The sequence below is a fragment of the Scyliorhinus torazame genome, chromosome 12 (genome assembly GCF_047496885.1).
Source record: "Scyliorhinus torazame isolate Kashiwa2021f chromosome 12, sScyTor2.1, whole genome shotgun sequence".
Taxonomy (NCBI): domain Eukaryota; kingdom Metazoa; phylum Chordata; class Chondrichthyes; order Carcharhiniformes; family Scyliorhinidae; genus Scyliorhinus; species Scyliorhinus torazame.
The window spans coordinates 214,621,527-214,639,983 of record NC_092718.1 but is presented as its reverse complement, the minus strand read 5'-3'; the positions used below and the strand labels follow the sequence as shown (position 1 = coordinate 214,639,983).

Genomic DNA, 18,457 nt, shown 5'->3' with positions numbered 1-18,457 from the left:
TGTCCAAGTGGTATTATTTTTCAGCAGACATAAAACAAGATTAAAACCTGCAGGATTTCAGGAAGAACTTTATACATCAAGTTAAACAAATGCGCAGGTGCCTTTTTATGCTGACCCAACATGTCTAAATGATCAAAAGTATGGAGATTTACTTTCAAAGAAAACTGAAAGTGGGTTTTTATTGATCTGGTATATCTGACATGACCCAAGTTCCATTAAAGATTAAACTCCTAGCACAAGGCGGGCAAACTTTGCACCTACGGTTGAGAGTAAAGTATTTAAAATGAATCAACCGCCATCGCAGGTGGATTAGGTCTCAAGGAGGAAGTAATGATATATTCATTTCAATTAACCCTTTCTTGGGCAATTCCACCCACCAAGCTTTCCATTCTGACAAGGCAGACGTGAAGATCAGTAGATAAATTACTCACCCTATCAAGGACACCATCTGTTCCACTATATGCTTGCTGAACATTATAATAACAAACAGTTTCTGTGGGTTAAACAAAAAAGACAAGTTAGTTGAGAAAAATTAGCTTGGGATAAAACCAGCACCCAAAGAATAAAGTCACTTAGAGGAACAGGAAGAGATTTGCTCATTTAATTTACCCATCGAACCAAAGATAGATAACATCTGAGACATTGATTTTGTGTATACTGGAAAGACGCAAGTGACTTATTTATTTTTAAAAGTACTTAGAAGTAAGTCATGGAACACAAAGCATAGTGGGTGAGCAGCATTTTTTGATTAATTGGGACGTCTTGGAGAAAAGCAAAACCCATAGACAGTACAGGTGACCAAGGTCGAAAAGTGTAAGGGGGGAGACCAGATAAACAATGCAGTCAGATAATACTAAGTTTGGTTTGTCAATTGTAGAAGAAATGACTGCGGAGGTGAGGCGTCCCACAGCTTCAAGCTCCAGGAGAAGAACAAATTAGATTACACACCAGTGTGAAGAGCCTTAATTTAACCATAGTGAGGGTAGAAGAGGAAGGAGGAAGAGGCCTCGGATAGCAAATGTGGAAGTTTGAAGCAGTAAGAAAGGAAAATTCCGATAAACACGGAACACAGCAACATCGATAAAAGAGAGGGGTTGAAGGAGAAAGAAGTGCCATTTGTGAAAAATCAGCATGTTGCGTTTACACGATAGTGTTGTGGTAGTTTGAGGGAGCGTGTTAGTTTAGAATTACTGACCCACCTTCCATCGATATTTTACTAACCATCAAGCATAAGGCTCCCTCAACTGCATTATTTCTTAGTAACTTGTGTTACTGCATAAGCTGACATATGGATTAGGAGCAGAGTAGTGCACTCGGCCCTTTGAGCCTGTACATAATACTCCAGATGTGGTCTCACTAATGCTCTGCATAACTGAACAATAACCTCCCTACTTTTGGATTCAATTCCCCTCACAATAAATGTTAACATTCTATTAGATTTCCGAATTACTTGCTGTACCTGCATACTAGCCTTTTATGATTCATGCAAACGGAGGGGGGTGAGGGAGAGTGTGGATGGTATCGTCCATCCGCGGATGCCACATGTCAGCCGCCCGGATATGGCAGGACGGTGACGAGGACACGGCCGCAGGGTGCGTGTGGCTGATGGGCACAGGCGAGTGGCACACTGGTGAGCAGTACGGTGTGAACTGACCGTTGGGCGCAGACAGTGACCAGGTGTTAGGCTGGCTGCGTATCTGCAGCGCGACCAGGCCACCGGGGCACACAGGTATCCCATGCAGCCCGGCTGACAAGGTGTGGAAGAACCTCCGTGTAACATGTCGTTTCTCTGCCCCCCACCATCCTCCTGCAGGTCACCATGTATGCCAACCAGACAGCGATGTTCACTGCCGTGGTTGGAGCCGCAGTTCTGGAGTTTGCCATCCGGCAGCATAGAGTCGGACGGCCCACAGTGGTTGCAGATGCAGCAGTCGCCGGAGCAGCAGAGGGGATGGCCGCGGAGTGGCCCGATGTCGACACGCAGGCCGCAGGCGCTCAGGACCCCAATGTTCAGGGGGATGCTGAGGGGAACATTGACTACCAGACGGCGAGGAATGCAGAGGAAGTGCTTGGCGGTTTGGGGGGGGGGGGGGGGGGGGGGGGAAGAGCAGGAGGAGGAGCAGGTGGAGCAGGAGGATCCACTGATGGTGGTGCCAGGGCGCCACAGGCATCCAGCAAGGCCGAGGGTGTATCGTGACAGAATGTCGTTCGAGGCCCTACCGGACATCACATGCAGGAGGAGACTACGGTTCAGCAGGGAGACGGTCGCAAATATATGCCAGCTCGTGGCGCACCTCGCACCACGTGGAATGGGAGGAGGACACGCAATACCAGTCTCTGTCAAGGTGACAGTGGCCCTAAACTTCTACGCGACCGGTTCCTTCCAGGCGCCGAGCGGGGAAACTATCCGGGATCCCACAGGCATCGGTCCACAGGTGCATCAGGGCCGTCGCCTTGTACGCCATTGCGGACAGGTACATTCAATTCCCCCGAGGACCGAGCACAGCAGGAAGCATGGGCACGTGGATTCGCCAAGGTGGCCGGGATACCAATGGTCCAGGGTGTCATCGATGGTGTGCACGTCCCCATGCGCCCGCCTGCAGACAGCAAGGACGTGTTCATGAACAGGAAGGGCGCATACTCCATGAACATTCAGGTGGTGTGCGACCCCCACATGAAGATCATGCACGTGTGTGCAAAGTACCCCGGCAGTGTGCATGACGCCTACATTCTGGCACAGTCGTTCATCCCCGCAATGTTCGATGGATGCCCCCCCCCGGCTGAGGGGGTGGTTGTTGGGCGACAAGGGCTATCCATTGAGGTCATAGCTGCTGACGCCAATACGGAGGCCTCACACCAATGCGGAGAGCCTATACAACGAGGCACATGCAGCAACCAGGGGTGTGGTGGAGCGGTGCTTCGGGCTGCTGAAGATGCGCTTCAGATGCCTGGACCGATCAGGAGGGGCCCTGCAGTACTGGCCCCCCCCCCCCCGGAGGTTCTCGCGGCCCCGATCCTAGCCCTTTTTCGGGCCCTGAATCGGTCGGGATCGGGGCCGTTCCGCGCAGTCGTGAACCTCGACGGCGTTCACGACGGCGCGGCCACTTCGGCGTGGGAGTGGAGAATCGCGCCCAACGGATTTAGGTCAAATATTTGAAAACAAAATGATTGTTTTCAAATATTTGACCTAAATCCTGTATTTAAGGCTGTATCCCTGTCTCAGGAAAATTCTGAACAATTCTTTTTTTTTTTTTTTTAAAAGTACATTTATTAGAATTTTACATGTTAGAAGCAGACACAACAAATTTACAAAATAATACCATAGACGAGGAGAGCAGAAAAAAAAGACTCAACATTCACAGGCACCACAACTGGCTCGGTAAAATCATTGGGCGAATCAATTATTCCCGTGACCCCACCAGAAGTCAAGGGAAGAACTGGGTAAAGTCATAAAAACTTGACATGACAGGTCGGTGCACAACCTCCCACGCTGCACTGCTCGCGGCCGATCAGGTGCACACCAACACACAAATCCCTCAGCTCCAGGAGCATCACAGGCATCAGCAACTCGACAAAGGCATCTCTCTCGGATATCAGACCCAACTGCACTCATGCAAAAGCCAAGAGCGGATACTTCATACCCAACACTACAACAAAAAAACGTCCACGAGAACTCCAGTCCTAAGGGGAAGTTACATAAACATCTCAAAACACAATCTAACCCTCATCCAGGCCCGGAACAGAACCAGTATCAATCATATAGTCAAAAAATAATGAAGCCAGGGCTTGTAGCAACAAGTCCAAGCTGTTCTCAGAACCAGGGCCTCCCACAGAAGGATACAAAGAGGGATAAGACCAGAACAACTAAAACTGACCCTCTGGATAAACCAGAACTATCCCCCCCACCCCACCCAATATTAAGAGTTCAGGACCCAACTCATCACAACACTCGTGGGCAGCACGGTGACACAATGGTTAGCATTGCTGCCTCACGGCACTGATGACCAGAGTTCGATCTCGGCTCCGGACCACTGTCCATGTGGGGTTTGCACATTCTCCCAGTGTCTGAGTGGGTCTCACCCTCACAACCCAAAAAGATGTGCAGGATAGGTGAATTGGCCACGCTAAATTGCCCCTTAATTGGAAAAAAAAAAAAATCACAGCACACGTGGAGGGACCATAAAGTGAAGAGGAATGGACCATTCAACTGACAAGCAGACAACATGCCTCCAAGGGGAACAACAAGACATCCACGAAGTGCAATACCCAAGAAAGAAAAATCATTCTGGTCCCAGTCAAAAGTGGGGCCCCCACCCCGATGGGAAAGGGGGGGGGGGGGGAAAGAGAGAGAGGTGTTCATCTCGAGGTTCCTCAAAAAGGATGCTCTGGGAGGGAGGGAGGGCCGGATAGCCGACTCTCCCCGGCAGCAGGCAACCCACCACACCAACCAGGACTGCCCAAGAGTAAAGCCATCTCCACCAATAAAAAGAACATTCAAAGCAGACTCACACCTAAGTACCGAAACCCAGTGGGCTTCAACATGGCCAGGATTGCACTTCACCTCCAAGTAGCCCAGGAGAAAAGCAAGGAGAGATGCAGTGGAGGCCTCCTGAGGCATCCCAGAAGAGACAAAAAAGGAAGAAGAAGCTAGAATCAGCAGGGCTAATCACTTGGGATATCTATTCAGTACAGCACTCAGCCAAACCAAGCCCTCACACACCTTGGGGGGGGGGGGGGGGGGGGGGGGGGTTGAATCCAGCCCACCAAATCCTGCAAAATGTAAGGAGAAAAGACAAACTGGAAGGAAGAATCAGGCAGAACCCAGTCCCCACCAGGTTAACAAAAAGTCTCTCCGGGACTTCCAGTTGCGGCAATGCACTGCTAAGCCGCACGTTTCGGCAGCTCCCATTCTAATGGACTTTTGGGCTCTTTTCAGGAGCCCGAACGGAAATTTTTTCGGACCAAACCCAATGTGGGATGACGAAGGAAGGTGTCCCCCCGGGTGTGTATGGAAAGGATCGGTGGTAGTGGCCAGATTGCGAAGGATCCTCTGGAGCAGCGGCAGAGAAGAGAAGGAAGAAGCAAGATGGCAGCGGACGGAGCCCAGACGACATGGGGGCCGGACCAGCAGGAATTCCTCCGACAGTGTGTGGAGGAACTAAAGAAGGAGGTGCTGGCGCCGATGTTATTGGCAATTGATGGGCTAAAAGAAACACAAAAGGCCCAGGCTATAGAGCTCAGTGGGGTGAAGGCAAAGGCAGCCGAAAACGAGGATGAGATACAGGGCCTTGTGGTAAAAATGGAAACGCATGAGGCGCTACATAAGAGGTGTATTGAAAGGCTCGAAGTCCTGGAGAACAGCTCGAGGAGGAAGAACCTCCGGATTCTAGGTCTGCCCGAAGGAATGGAGGGAGCTGACGTTGGGGCTTATGTGAGCACGATGCTCCATACGCTAATGGGAGCTGAGGCCCCCTCGGGCCCCCTGGAGGTGGAAGGGGCTCACCGGGTCCTTGTGAGAAGACCAAAGGCTGGAGAACTACCAAGGGCGATAGTGGTGAGATTTCACCGCTTCACTGACAGAGAGGCTGTCTTGAGCTGGGCCAAGAAGGTGCGGAGTAGCAGGTGGGAGAATGCGGTGATACGAGTGTATCAGGACTGGAGCGCGGAGGTAGCGAGAAGGAGGGCGAGCTTTAATCGGGCCAAGGGGGATAAGGTGGAGAAGTAGGCTGCAAGTGTTGGGCACACTGGGTAAGTGGGGCTTGTTCAAGGATCAGTTACTGCGTGTTCTTGATAAGTATGTACCGGTCAGGCAGGGAGGAAGGCGTCGAGCGAGGGAACCGTGGTTTACCAAGGAAGTGGAATCTCTTGTTAAGAGGAAGAAGGAGGCCTATGTGAAGATGAGGTGTGAAGTTTCGGTTGGGGCGATGGAGAGTTACAAGGTAGCGAGGAAGGATCTAAAGAGAGAGCTAAGACGAGCAAGGAGGGGACATGAGAAGTATTTGGCAGGAAGGATCAAGGAAAACCCAAAAGCTTTCTATAGGTATGTCAGGAATAAGCGAATGACTAGGGAAAGAGTAGGACCAGTCAAGGACAGGGATGGGAAATTGTGTGTGGAGTCTGAAGAGATAGGCGAGATACTAAATGAATATTTTTCGTCAGTATTCACTCAGGAAAAAGATAATGTTGTGGAGGAGAATGCTGAGCCCCAGGCTAATAGAATAGATGGCATTGAGGTACGTAGGGAAGAGGTGTTGGCAATTCTGGACAGGCTGAAAATAGATAAGTCCCCGGGACCTGATGGGATTTATCCTAGGATTCTCTGGGAGGCCAGGGAAGAGATTGCTGGACCTTTGGCTTTGATTTTTATGTCATCATTGGCTACAGGAATAGTGCCAGAGGACTGGAGGACAGCAAATGTGGTCCCTTTGCTCAAAAAGGGGAGCAGAGACAACCCCGGCAACTATAGACCGGTGAGCCTCACGTCTGTAGTGGGTAAAGTCTTGGAGGGGATTATAAGAGACAAGATTTCTAATCATCTAGATAGGAATAATATGATCAGGGATAGTCAGCATGGCTTTGTGAAGGGTAGGTCTTGCCTCACAAACCTTATCGAGTTCTTTGAGAAGGTGACTGAACAGGTAGACGAGGGTAGAGCAGTTGATGTGGTGTATATGGATTTCAGTAAAGCGTTTGATAAGGTTCCCCACGATAGGCTATTGCAGAAAATACGGAGGATGGGGATTGAGGGTGATTTAGAAATGTGGATCAGAAATTGGCTGGCTGAAAGAAGACAGAGGGTGGTGGTTGATGGGAAATGTTCAGAATGGAGTTCAGTTACAAGTGGCGTACCACAAGGTTCTGTTCTGGGGCCGTTGCTGTTTGTCATTTTTATCAATGACCCAGAGGAGAGTGCAGAAGGGTGGGTGAGTAAATTTGCAGACGACACTAAAGTCGGTGATGTTGTCGACAGTGCGGAAGGATGTAGCAGGTTACAGAGGGACATAGATAAGCTGCAGAGCTGGGCTGAGAGGTGGCAAATGGAATTTAATGTAGAGAAGTGTGAGGTGATTCACTTTGGAAGGAATAACAGGAATGCGGAATATTTGGCTAATGGTAAAGTTCTTGGAAGTGTGGATGAGCAGAGGGATCTAGGTGTCCATGTACATAGATCCCTGAAAGTTGCCACCCAGGTTGATAGGGTTGTGAAGAAGGCCTATGGAGTGTTGGCCTTTATTGGTAGAGGGATTGGGTTCCGGAGTCGGGAGGTCATGTTGCAGCTGTACAGAACTCTGGTACGGCCGCATTTGGAGTATTGCGTACAGTTCTGGTCACCGCATTACAGGAAGGACGTGGAGGCTTTGGAGCGGGTGCAGAGGAGATTTACCAGGATGTTGCCTGGTATGGAGGGAAAATCTTATGAGGAAAGGCTGATGGACTTGAGGTTGTTTTCGTTGGAGAGAAGAAGGTTAAGAGGAGACTTAATAGAGGCATACAAAATGATCAGGGGGTTGGATAGGGTGGACAGTGAGAGCCTTCTCCCGCGGATGGAAATGGCTGGCACGAGGGGACATAACTTTAAACTGAGGGGTAATAGATATAGGACAGAGGTCAGAGGTAGGTTCTTTACGCAAAGAGTAGTGAGGCCGTGGAATGCCCTACCTGCTACAGTAGTGAACCCGCCAACATTGAGGGCATTTAAAAGTTTATTGGATAAACATATGGATGATAATGGCATAGTGTAGGTTAGATGGCTTTTGTTTCGGTGCAACATCGTGGGCCGAAGGGCCTGTACTGTGCTGTATTGTTCTATGTTCTATGTTCTAAGGCGGTGCTTCACAGGAAGAAAATAAAATTTGGAATGCTGCAGCCAGCGCGATTGTGGGTCACGCACCAGGGCAAGCACTACTACTTTGAAACGTCGGATGAGGTATGAACCTTCATTCAAGAAGAGAAACTGGACCAGAACTGAGGGACTTGTGTTTGGGGGGGGGGGGGGGGGGGGGAGGGGGAGACAAAGACAACGAGGTTGATGTACAGAAATGTAAATTGGGGAATGGGAGGTTCATAGTATCGAGACGATAGACGGGAATTTTTTCTCCTCTTGATGGGGGGGGGGGCACAGAAATGTGGGCGCCAGTGGGAAAAAGGGACTAAGAGGGGGGGGATGGGGAAGCTGCGCCATTGGGGGCGGGGCCGATCCAGGAAAGCACGGGGGTTTTCCCGCGCTAGGGAGATGATGGCGGGAGGATAGGCACAGGAAGGGAGTCCCACGCACAGGGGGGGGTCAAGGAGAGAACGGGGGAAGCCGGGGTCAGTTAGAGTTAGCTGACTTTCGGAAGCATCATGGGGGGAGTAACCATGCTAGATGGGGGTCTAGCGGATCTAGCGCGGGGGTGGGGGGGGGGGAAAGAGATAAACTGGGTTGCTGCTGCTGGGAGCGAGTGGGAGCTGGCAAGACAGGAGGGCGCCGCCTGGGGGACGAGTGGGTGCGCGGGGTCCGGACGGGGGGGGGGGGCTGGCCCAGAACCGGGGGGGGTGGGGGGGGCAATCTGGCTGATCACGTGGAATGTGAGAGGCCTAGATGGGCCGATTAAGAGGGCCTGAGTGTTCGCGCACTTAAAAAGACTGAAGGCAGATGTGGTCATGCTTCAGGAGACGCATCTGAAGGTGGCGGATCAGGTTAGGTTAAGGAAATGATGGGTGAGACAGGTGTTCCACTCAGGGCTGGACGCAAAAAATAGGGGGGTGGCGATATTGGTGGGGAAACAGGTGTCTTTCGAGCCTAGGAATATAGAGGTGGACAACGGGGGTAGATATGTGATGGTGAGTGGTAGATTGCAGGGAAAGGAGGTCGTGCTGGTAAATGTATATGCCCCGAACTGGGATGACGCGGGATTTATGAAGCGAATGCTGGGACGTATCCCGGACCTGGAGGTGGGAAGCCTGGTAATGGGGGGGGGGGGGGGGGGGAGAGAGACGGGACGACTTCAACACTGTGCTGGATCCAGGGCTAGATCGGTCTAGATCCAGGACCGGAAGAAGGCCGGCAGCGGCAAAGGTGCTTAGGGGGTTCGTGGAGCAAATGGGGGGAGTGGATCCGTGGAGATTTGCTAGGCCGTTGGCCAAAGAGTTCTCCTTTTTCTCCCATGTCCACAAGGTATACTCCCGAATAGATTTCTTTGTTTTGAGCAGGGCACTGATCTCGAAGGTGGCAGGAACGGAGTATTCGGCCATAGCCATTTCAGACCATGCCCCGCACTGGGTGGATCTGGAATTAGGAAAGGAGAGGGAGCAGCGCCCACTCTGGCAACTGGATGTGGGATTATTGGCAGATGAGAGGGTCTGTGGAAGGGTGGGGGGATGTATTGAGAGGTACCTGGAGGCCAACGATGATGGTGAGATCCAGGTGGGGGTAGTATGGGAAGCGATGAAGGCGGTAGTTAGGGGAGAGTTGATCTCCATTAGGGCTTACAAGGAGAAAAAAAAGAGGGCAAAGAAAGGGAGAGATTAGTGGGGGAGATTTTGAGGGTGGATAAAAGATATGCAGAGGCCCCGGACGAAGGACTGTATAGAGAGAGACGAAGACTTCAGACGGAGTTTGACCTGCTGACCATAGGAAAGGCAGAGGCACAGTGGAGGAAGGCACAGGGGATGAGATACGAATATGAGGAAAAGGCGAGCCGGCTGCTGGCCCACCAACTTCGCAAGAGGATAGCGGCGAGGGAAATTGGGGGAGTCAGGGATGAAACGGGAACTACGGAGCGGAGAGCAGGGAAGGTAGATGAGGTGTTTAAGACCTTTTATGAGAGACTATATAGGTCCCAACCCCCGGAGGGAAAGCAACAGTTTCTGGACCAACTAAGGTTCCCAAGGGTGGAGGAGCAGGAGGTGGCAGGTCTGGGGGCGCCAATTGAGGTGGGTGAGGTGTCTAAAGGGCTGGGGAACATGCAGGCAGGGACGGCCCCGGGACCAGACGGGTTCCCGGTGGAATTTTATAGGAAATATGTGGACTTGTTGGCCCCGCTGCTGGCGAGAACCTTTAACGAGGCCAGAGAAGGGGGGACTTTACCCCCGACAATGTCGGAGGCGACAATATCACTAATCCTGAAGCGGGACAAAGATCCGCTGCAATGCGGGTCATTTAGGCCTATCTCACTCCTGAATGTAGATGCCAAGCTGCTGGCAAAAGTGCTGGCGACGAGGATCGAGGATTGTGTCCCGGGGGTGGTGCATGAAGACCAGACAGGGTTTGTAAAGGGGAGACAACTGAATGTCAACGTGCGACGGCTGTTGGGGGTGATAATGATGCCCCCAGCGAAGGGGGAGGCAGAGATAGTGGTGGCGATGGATGCAGAGAAGGCATTCGATAGGGTAGAGTGGGAGTATCTATGGGAGGTGTTGAGGAGGTTTGGGTTCAGGGAGGGGTTTGTCAGTTGGGTCAGACTCCTATATGGGGCCCCAGAGGCAAGTGTAGTCACAAATCGGCAAAGATTGGAGAATTTTTGGTTACATAGGGGAAGGCAGGGGTGCCCCCTGTCCCCATTACTGTTCGCGGTGGCAATTTAACCACTGGCCATAGCGTTGAGAGACTCTAAGAAATGGAGGGGGGTGGTTAGAGGGGGAGAGGAACATCGAGTGTCACTCTACACAGATGACTTACTGCTATATGTGGCGGATCCTGTAGAGGGGATGACAGAGGTTATGCAGATATTGAGAGAGTTTGGAGATTTTTCAGGATATAGGCTAAATATGGGGAAGAGTGAGCTTTTCGTAATACACCCTGGGGATCAGGGAAGAGGAATAGACGCCCTGCCATTAAGGAGAGTGGAAAGGAGCTTCCGATATTTGGGGATTCAGGTAGCTAGGAGCTGGGGAACTCTACACAAACTCAATCTGAAGCGGCTGGTGGAGCAGATGGAGGAGGATTTCAAGAGGTGGGATATGCTTCCGCTCTCACTGGCGGGCAGAGTGCAGGCGGTAAAAATTATGGTCCTCCCAAGGTTTCTTTTCGTGTTTCAATGTCTCCCCATTCTGATCACCAAGGCCTTTTTCAAGAAAATAGACAGGAGCGTTATGAGTTTCGTGTGGGCAGGGAAAACCCCCGAGGATAAGGAGGGGGTTCCTGCAGCCCAGCAGGGACAGAGGGGGACTGGCGTTGCCGAATCTGGACGACTACTATTGGGCCACCAACGTGGCGATGGTTTGTAAGTGGATGAGGGAGGGAGAGGGGCGGCGTGGAAGAGGCTGGAGATGGCATCCTATAAGGGAACGAGCCTAAAGGCGCTGGTGACGGCGCCGCTGCCGCTCTCCCCGAAAAGGTATACCACAAACCCAGTGGTGGTAGCAACCTTAAGGATCTGGGGGCAAGGGAGGCGACACAGGGGGGTGACGGGTGCCTCGGTGTGGTCCCCGATCAGGAACAACCATAGGTTTGTCCCAGGAAGGATGGACGGAGGGTTCCAGAGATGGCATCCGGCAGGAATTAGGAGATTGATAGATTTGTTTATTGACGGGACGTTCGCGAGCCTGGGAGCGCTGGAGGAAAAGTAGGAGTTGCCCCCGGGGAATATCTTTAGATACATGCAAGTGAGGGCGTTTATGAGGCAACAGGTGAGGGAATTTCCGCTGCTCCCGACACAGGGGATCCAGGATAGAGTGATTTCCGGGGTATGGGTCGGGGAGGGCAAAGTGTCCGAAATACATCAGGAGATAAGAGACGAGGGGGAGGCGCTGGTAGAGGAGCTGAAGGGAAAATGGGAAGATGAGCTGGGGGAGGAGATTGAGGAGGGGCTGTGGGCTGATGCCCTAAGTAGGGTAAATTCCTCGTCCTCGTGTGCCAGGCTTAGCCTGATACAATTCAAGGTTCTACACAAGAGCACATATGACGGGAGCAAGACTGAGCAGGTTCTTCGGAGTGGAGGACAGGTGCGGGAGGTGCTTGGGAAGCCCGGCGAACCACACACACATATGTTCTGGTCGTGTCCGGCACGGGATGAGTACTGGAGGGGAGTGGCAAGGGTGATCTCAAAGGTGGTGAAGGTCCGGGTCAAGTCAGACTGGGGGTTAGCGATATTTGGGGTAGCGGGAGAGCCGGGAGTGCAGGAGGCGAAAGAGGCCGATATTCTGGCTTTTGCGTCCCTGATAGCCCGACGAAGGATCCTACTTATGTGGAAGGAAGCGAAACCCCCCGGCGTGGAGGCCTGGATAAACGATATGGCAGGGTTCATAAAACTGGAACGAATGGAATTTGCGCTGAGAGGATCGGCTCAGGGGTTCTCCAGGCGGTGGCAACCGTTCCTTGACTATCTCGCGGAACGTTAAGGGAAAATAGATTGTCAGCAGCAGCAGCCCAGAGGGGGGGGGGGGGGGGGGGGAGCACTAAAAAACTTTATTTTTGTTGTCACTTTGTTAGCTCACTACTTTATTTAAATAATGGTATTTATCAGCTATTGTGTTATTTTTATATTGATTTGTAAAGTGGAAAAATTCTGTTTGAAAACTTCAATAAAATATATATATTTTTTTTTTTAAAGTCTGTGCGGGCCGATGAAGGATAAAAACACAGATTCTAAATTCAAAGCATAAAGGTAAAAGAAAAAAAAACCCAAGATAGATTAGCTTGGCCGATCCTCAATCACAGTGAGGATGAACTCACCCTACTGACTTCAACTTACCACGACTCTCCTGCTTCGGCTCCACTCATCTTACCATCAGACAGGGGTGGGGGATGAAAACAAAACCCCCGCCCCTCTCAACCACATGGATTATAAGACACAATAAAGCATGATCACTTTTAGGATTAAAACTATGAACAAATCCCATTTTCAATGTTCAACTAAATATGAACTTGCTAAATCAGGATAACCAACAGGCCATTACACCCACAATACACACTCCCCTGAAGGAAAAAGACAGTATCAAATAAGCAACAACTTGATCAAGTGGGAGCAATGTCCAGGATAACTACTGAATTGCAGAGCAGCCCTCAGGATAAAGACATTTTCTTGAGTGTACAAAGGAAGCAAAAGCCGAGGATAAAACAGGCTCACTGAGCATTCCTCAGGATCTTTAAAAGATTCCAATGATCAAAGCAGGAGACACCATTACTTCCACCATGCCGTCTCACCAACACCCAGGTGGTCCACACCCTTCAAACTCACCCGGGAGCTCTTCCACACCTCACATTGGGTACCAGGCTCAGTGGGGTGCCCCTCTCAGCCCCCCTCTCCTTTTCCAGAACCTTCAGAATGGACAACAAGCCTTGCAGCGGGAAATTGACAGAGTGGAAACCAGCCTCTGCCAGGGAAAGTGCTCTCTCAAGGGAGCATCTTTGTGCGTCTCCATAAAAGTCCCTGCAATTCTTGGAGGTGAGTCCGGACAACCTGCCCCTCAGAGCAGAGACCTTCAGCCAGGACTGAACTCCGTTGGCAGTCATCCGATGCACACAGCACTGCCAAGGCAGGAGCCCGCTCAATGGCAACTGCGCCATTGAAAGCAGGGCCCCACCCCAGCCTACTCCGGCCAACACAGACAAATGATGATTTTTGCATCTTATCTCGGCTCTTGCAAGAACACTGATCAAACATTTCTCGGGCATAGCACAAGCCATGCACCCGAGAAAAGACAAATACGAAATGTGCATTGGGTTGAAAAGATGCATTAAAAGATGAGTCAAGCCGCAGCCTGTGAAAAGGCAGCCACTCCCACACTCACATCACAAGGCCCCGATTCTGAACTTTCTGATAAGGCCTCAATCACCCCCAGTTATCCATCAGCATTTATATTTACGAAGCAACAGCAATTGAACCCGCAGTGCTTCTTACGGTTTGCTGGGATTACATACTGGGAGATTCAAGATAGTTTCCAGAGACAAAATTACATTGGTTTAAAAGAATCAAACAGAAGACTTTTTACTGTGCAGTAGCAATAAACAAAAACATGATTATGTTGGACCTTAGTGAGTAGAGGTCAAATCATCCTTTGGCAGGCTACCCAATTCGGTTTTGCTTACACTTTCCCATTTGTTTCTAGTCTGTAGGTAATCCAAATTACATTTCTATAACATGCACAGAGGAAAAAAGAATAATCTGTACTTTCAGCACAGCACACAAGTTAGGAATACGTGACTCTGATAGGCAATAGTGAAACAGGCTAGGGGTTTCAGCTTGACTTAGTGGCAAGAAGAAAGAACTTCCATTCATATTATGCCATTTGTGACCTCAAGGTGTCCCAAATGATGTACTTTTCAAGGTAGTCATTAGCATAACATTCAGAGACATGGCAGACAACATTGCATACGGCAAGGCCTTACAAATAGTAAGGAGGCAAATGGCCAGATAATCAGCTTTGGATGTGATTTTTGAAGGATGAGTATTGGTTTGAATATCTGAAGAACTCCCTTGCTCTTTGAACAATGACACAGGAACAAGTACATGCATGAGAGTCACACCTGAAGGATGGCAGCTTTGACAATGCAGCACTCCCTCAGTACTGCAGTGTCAGTCTAGAACATGTGTTGAAGCTTTTGGAATGGGCCTGAACTCGTATTTCTAGTGATGTTGAGAGGTGCTATTTTCGAATTAGATATTATATCAAGGCTGATTCAGGTAGATGCAAGAGATCCCATGGCACTATTTGAAGAGCAGAGGAGTTCTCCAGGTGTCCTAACCAACAACTATCTATTGATTAACATGTCCAAACTTGAACAATTAGTTACTGTTCGTGATACAGTACAAAATAGCCACCTTGTTTTCCAGATTTATAACAAACTCCATTTCAAGTGCACAGAATTAGATGTGAAATGTTTAGAACATCTGGAAACAATGTGAAAGATGTTACATAATTGTGAGTTATTTCTTGCAATTAATTACATGTAGACTTTCCTACCCGCTCTCCATAATCCTTCAACTCATTACTAATTTTAAAAATCTGCCTATACTTTCCTTAAATTTACTCAACTTTCTGGCATCCACCGCACACTGGGTAGTGATTTTACAGATCCACGACCCTTTGAGAAGTAATTTCTCCTCATCGGTTTTAAATCTGCTACCCCTTATCCTAATACTATGACCCTTCTTTCTAGGATGCCACAAGGGCGCCACGGTAGCAAAGTGGTTAGCACTGTTGCTTCACAGCACCAGGGTCCCAGGTTTCCCGCTTTGGTCACTGTCTGTACGAAGTCTGCACATTCTCCCTAGGTCTGCGTGGGTTTCCTCCGGGCGCTCCGGTTTCCTCCCATAAGTCCCGAAAGACATGCTGGTTAGGTGAACTGCGCATTCTGAATTCTCCCTCGTGTACCCGAACAGGCGCCAGAATGTGGCGAATAGGAGCTTTTCACAGTAACTTCATTGCAGTGTTAATGTAAGCCTACTTGTGACAATAATAAAGATTATTATTAAGAGGAAGCATCCACACTACATCTGCTTTGTCAATACCTTTTATCATCTTATATACCTCAATTAGATCTCCACTAATTCTTCTGAACCTGAGTGTATAGGCCTAAACTGCTCAATCTCCCATCATAAGACAACCCCTAAATCTCTGGAATCAATCTAATGAACCTCCTCCTAACTGCCACCCCCACATTTGACTGACTACATCCCTCCTCAAATAAGGGGACCAAACCAGGTGTGTACTCCAGGTGTGGTCTCACCAATGTCTTGTACAGTTTGCAGCAACACTTCCCTACTTTTATACTCTATTCCTTCAGCAATAAAGACCAAAATTCTATTTGCGTTCCTTATTAGCTGCATGCTCGCTTCCTGTGATCCATGCACGAGGACACCCAGATCCTTCTGCACCAAAACACTTTGAAGTTTCTTTCCATTTAGATAATAAGTTGCCGTTCCATTTTTCAAACCAATATTTGCAACGGTAATTTTAATTTATTCTATACTTAAATATCATGGTCTTATTCATAAAATGTTATTCCTAATTAGCCTTCATATAGGTGGGGTGCTGGTGTCAGATTTACTTCACCAGGAGAATTTTACTTTAAAGGTTAGTCGAAAGTGGGGGTTGCAGATAAAAGGAGAGAATTAGGGACTTTCCACAGGGATGAAGAGATACAAAATCAAGGATAGCCACTCCAGATTGCTCCTGCACAACCCAAAGCAACAAACAGCATCATGGAAGCCCATAAACAAACTCAAGTCATCAGCTCACGGGGGCCTCTTGACACAGATCAAGAGTCCTACTATCCAGCTGCCCAAGTCATTCCCTCAGTTGTATGCTGGGTTATAAAGAAATAAAGTTTAGAAAATAAAATCTGTTGAGATAACCAAAAACAAGTTTATGCGTTGGATTAGGAGGGTCTTGTTAATACTTCTGTGATCCTCAATTATTCAGCCTACAGTCACTGTTATTAGTAAAGCAAAGATGATTTTGAGAAAGTGACTTCTGAAACATTTTTAAAAAACTTAATTAAAAAGTTGATTCTTTAAAAAAAAAAAAAAAGGAACCAACCCTTTTCTAGTCCTGCAACATGATCTGCAACCATTTAAGACTTACCCTGGGATTTTACAACCACTATACCACACTCTTACTGCCCAATAATCTAAACTGAGCAGGTCAAAATTGCAATCTCAGAACCTATTGAACAGTTTATATTCCACCCTGTAAATAATTGGTCTTTAAAGTAATTCACCTTTCCACAAGTTAGAAAATGCAATGTGGGGGCAGCACGGTGGCGCAGTTGTTAGCATTGTTGCTGCACGGCACCGAGGACCAGGGTTCAATCCCGGCCCCAGGTCACTGTCCGTGTGGAGTTCGCACATTCACCCGTGTCTGCGTGGGTCTCAACCCCACAACCCAAAGATGTGCAGGATAGGTGGATTGGCCACGCTAAATTGCCCCTTAATTGGAAAATTTAAAAAAAGAAAATACAATGTCTCATTTCAAACCTAAAATAACCTGCGACTGTTTCATAAACTAATGCCAAAGTTAGCGCACAATATTCACCTCCAGGCAAGGCCAAATTGAATGATCTATAAATAAGAAATAGAATAGAAATAAGTTGAACAAAGCCAGGTACTTACTCATTTTGGAAATTCAGTGTAGAATTTTACAGTCCCTGTTGACACGTTTGCAAGTGGTGCAGTCCACAAAATATCCCAGGTGGCTTTTCCACTACCGTCCTGCCCACCCCAACCAGTCTGCAATTTTACGTGTGATGGGCGAGGCCTAGGGCAGCCTGCTTGACCTTGCCCTAATTGAAGCCCTTCCCATCCCAGTCCAAAGATGTGCAGGTTAGGTGGATTGGCCATGCTAAATTGTGCCTTAGTGCCCAAAAGGTTAGCTGAGGCTACTGGGTTACGGAGATAGGGTAGGAGCGTGGGCCTAGGTAGGGTGCCCTTTCAGAGGGTGCGGACTCGATGGGCTGAATGGCTTCCTCCTGCACTGTAATGATTCTATAATCTTCAGTTTAGAGGCTGATGAGAGGAGTTCAGGGGCGGGTGCAGAACACCCAACAAGTTACCTCACTTGGGCCTCGGGTGGGAAGTGGGGGGTGCCTCCCTCAAGGGTCACCTTTCCACATCGAGTGCCCATTCCCCATCATCTCCATCAAGGCACTCACATCCCCCTTAGGCCTCACCACTTCTCCCTGCCATGAGACAACCCTTCACTTACCTGCTCCTGGACTTCGGGACTTTGAATTTGGGAACTGCTTGGCCACTGCTGCCAAGCGGCTGCTAGGACTACAGAGTTACCAGCCACTGTGAGGTGAGACCTCTGCCCGAGAAGTCTAATCTCCAGCCAATTAACATTCCTCAGTGTTAAATAGCTGTGGGGCTGCTGTGATTTGTGGGAATGCTTTCCCCATAGGCGGTGGGGCAGGAAACCCAGTCATCAGAAAAATCCCAAATACTGAACTTGAAAATCAGCTAATCATTCAAGATTTGGCCATGCAACCAGGAGAAGGTGGCACTTACCCACCACATATGTGCTAAATTGAACTCTAGTATGTAATTACAATTATTTTTTTATAAAGCACATTTCCTAAAATCACATAATATTTGCCGTCACAATAATCGCATCATTATATCTGGTTTTTTTGCTTTAAAAATAAACATTTGTTCGGTTTAGAACCAGTTACTAAACAACAGTTTCCTTCTGGGTGTGGTTTTATCCTTCAATGCATAATTACTTAGTACTAAACAGCCATAGTTGAAAGCCTCTTTGGATCAAATATCGGGCAAGCCCAGTTTCGGAGGAACAAATAATAGAGCAGTGAGTATTACATTACCACCTGAGTGATTCAAAATAGTCAACTTTGACCTACTTTCGTATGGAATCCATCTGCTAGCACTTCTCCGTGACACATCGGGCAGGATTTAACTAAGTGGGAACAAAGTTCCACAGCGAACACGTTTAGCTACACGTTTCCCGATGCCCTCGAAACACACGTTATAAACAGCACCCAGGTTAGATAGGGAGCCTCAGTGTGGAAAGCGCAGCC

The 18,457-nt window shown here is 49.0% G+C and overlaps 1 protein-coding gene across 4 annotated transcripts in view; it reads right to left on the bottom strand.

Moving 5' to 3' along the window:
- Nucleotides 1–18,457, bottom strand: part of vmp1 (vacuole membrane protein 1) — a 220,893-nt gene that overhangs the window by 26,608 nt on the left and 175,828 nt on the right. For all 4 annotated transcript variants that reach the window (XM_072469916.1, XM_072469917.1, XM_072469919.1 and 1 more), the window contains exon 10: nt 432–493. In XM_072469916.1, coding sequence (XP_072326017.1) covers nt 432–493 — 62 coding nt within the window. The remainder of the gene's footprint in view (nt 1–431; nt 494–18,457) is intronic.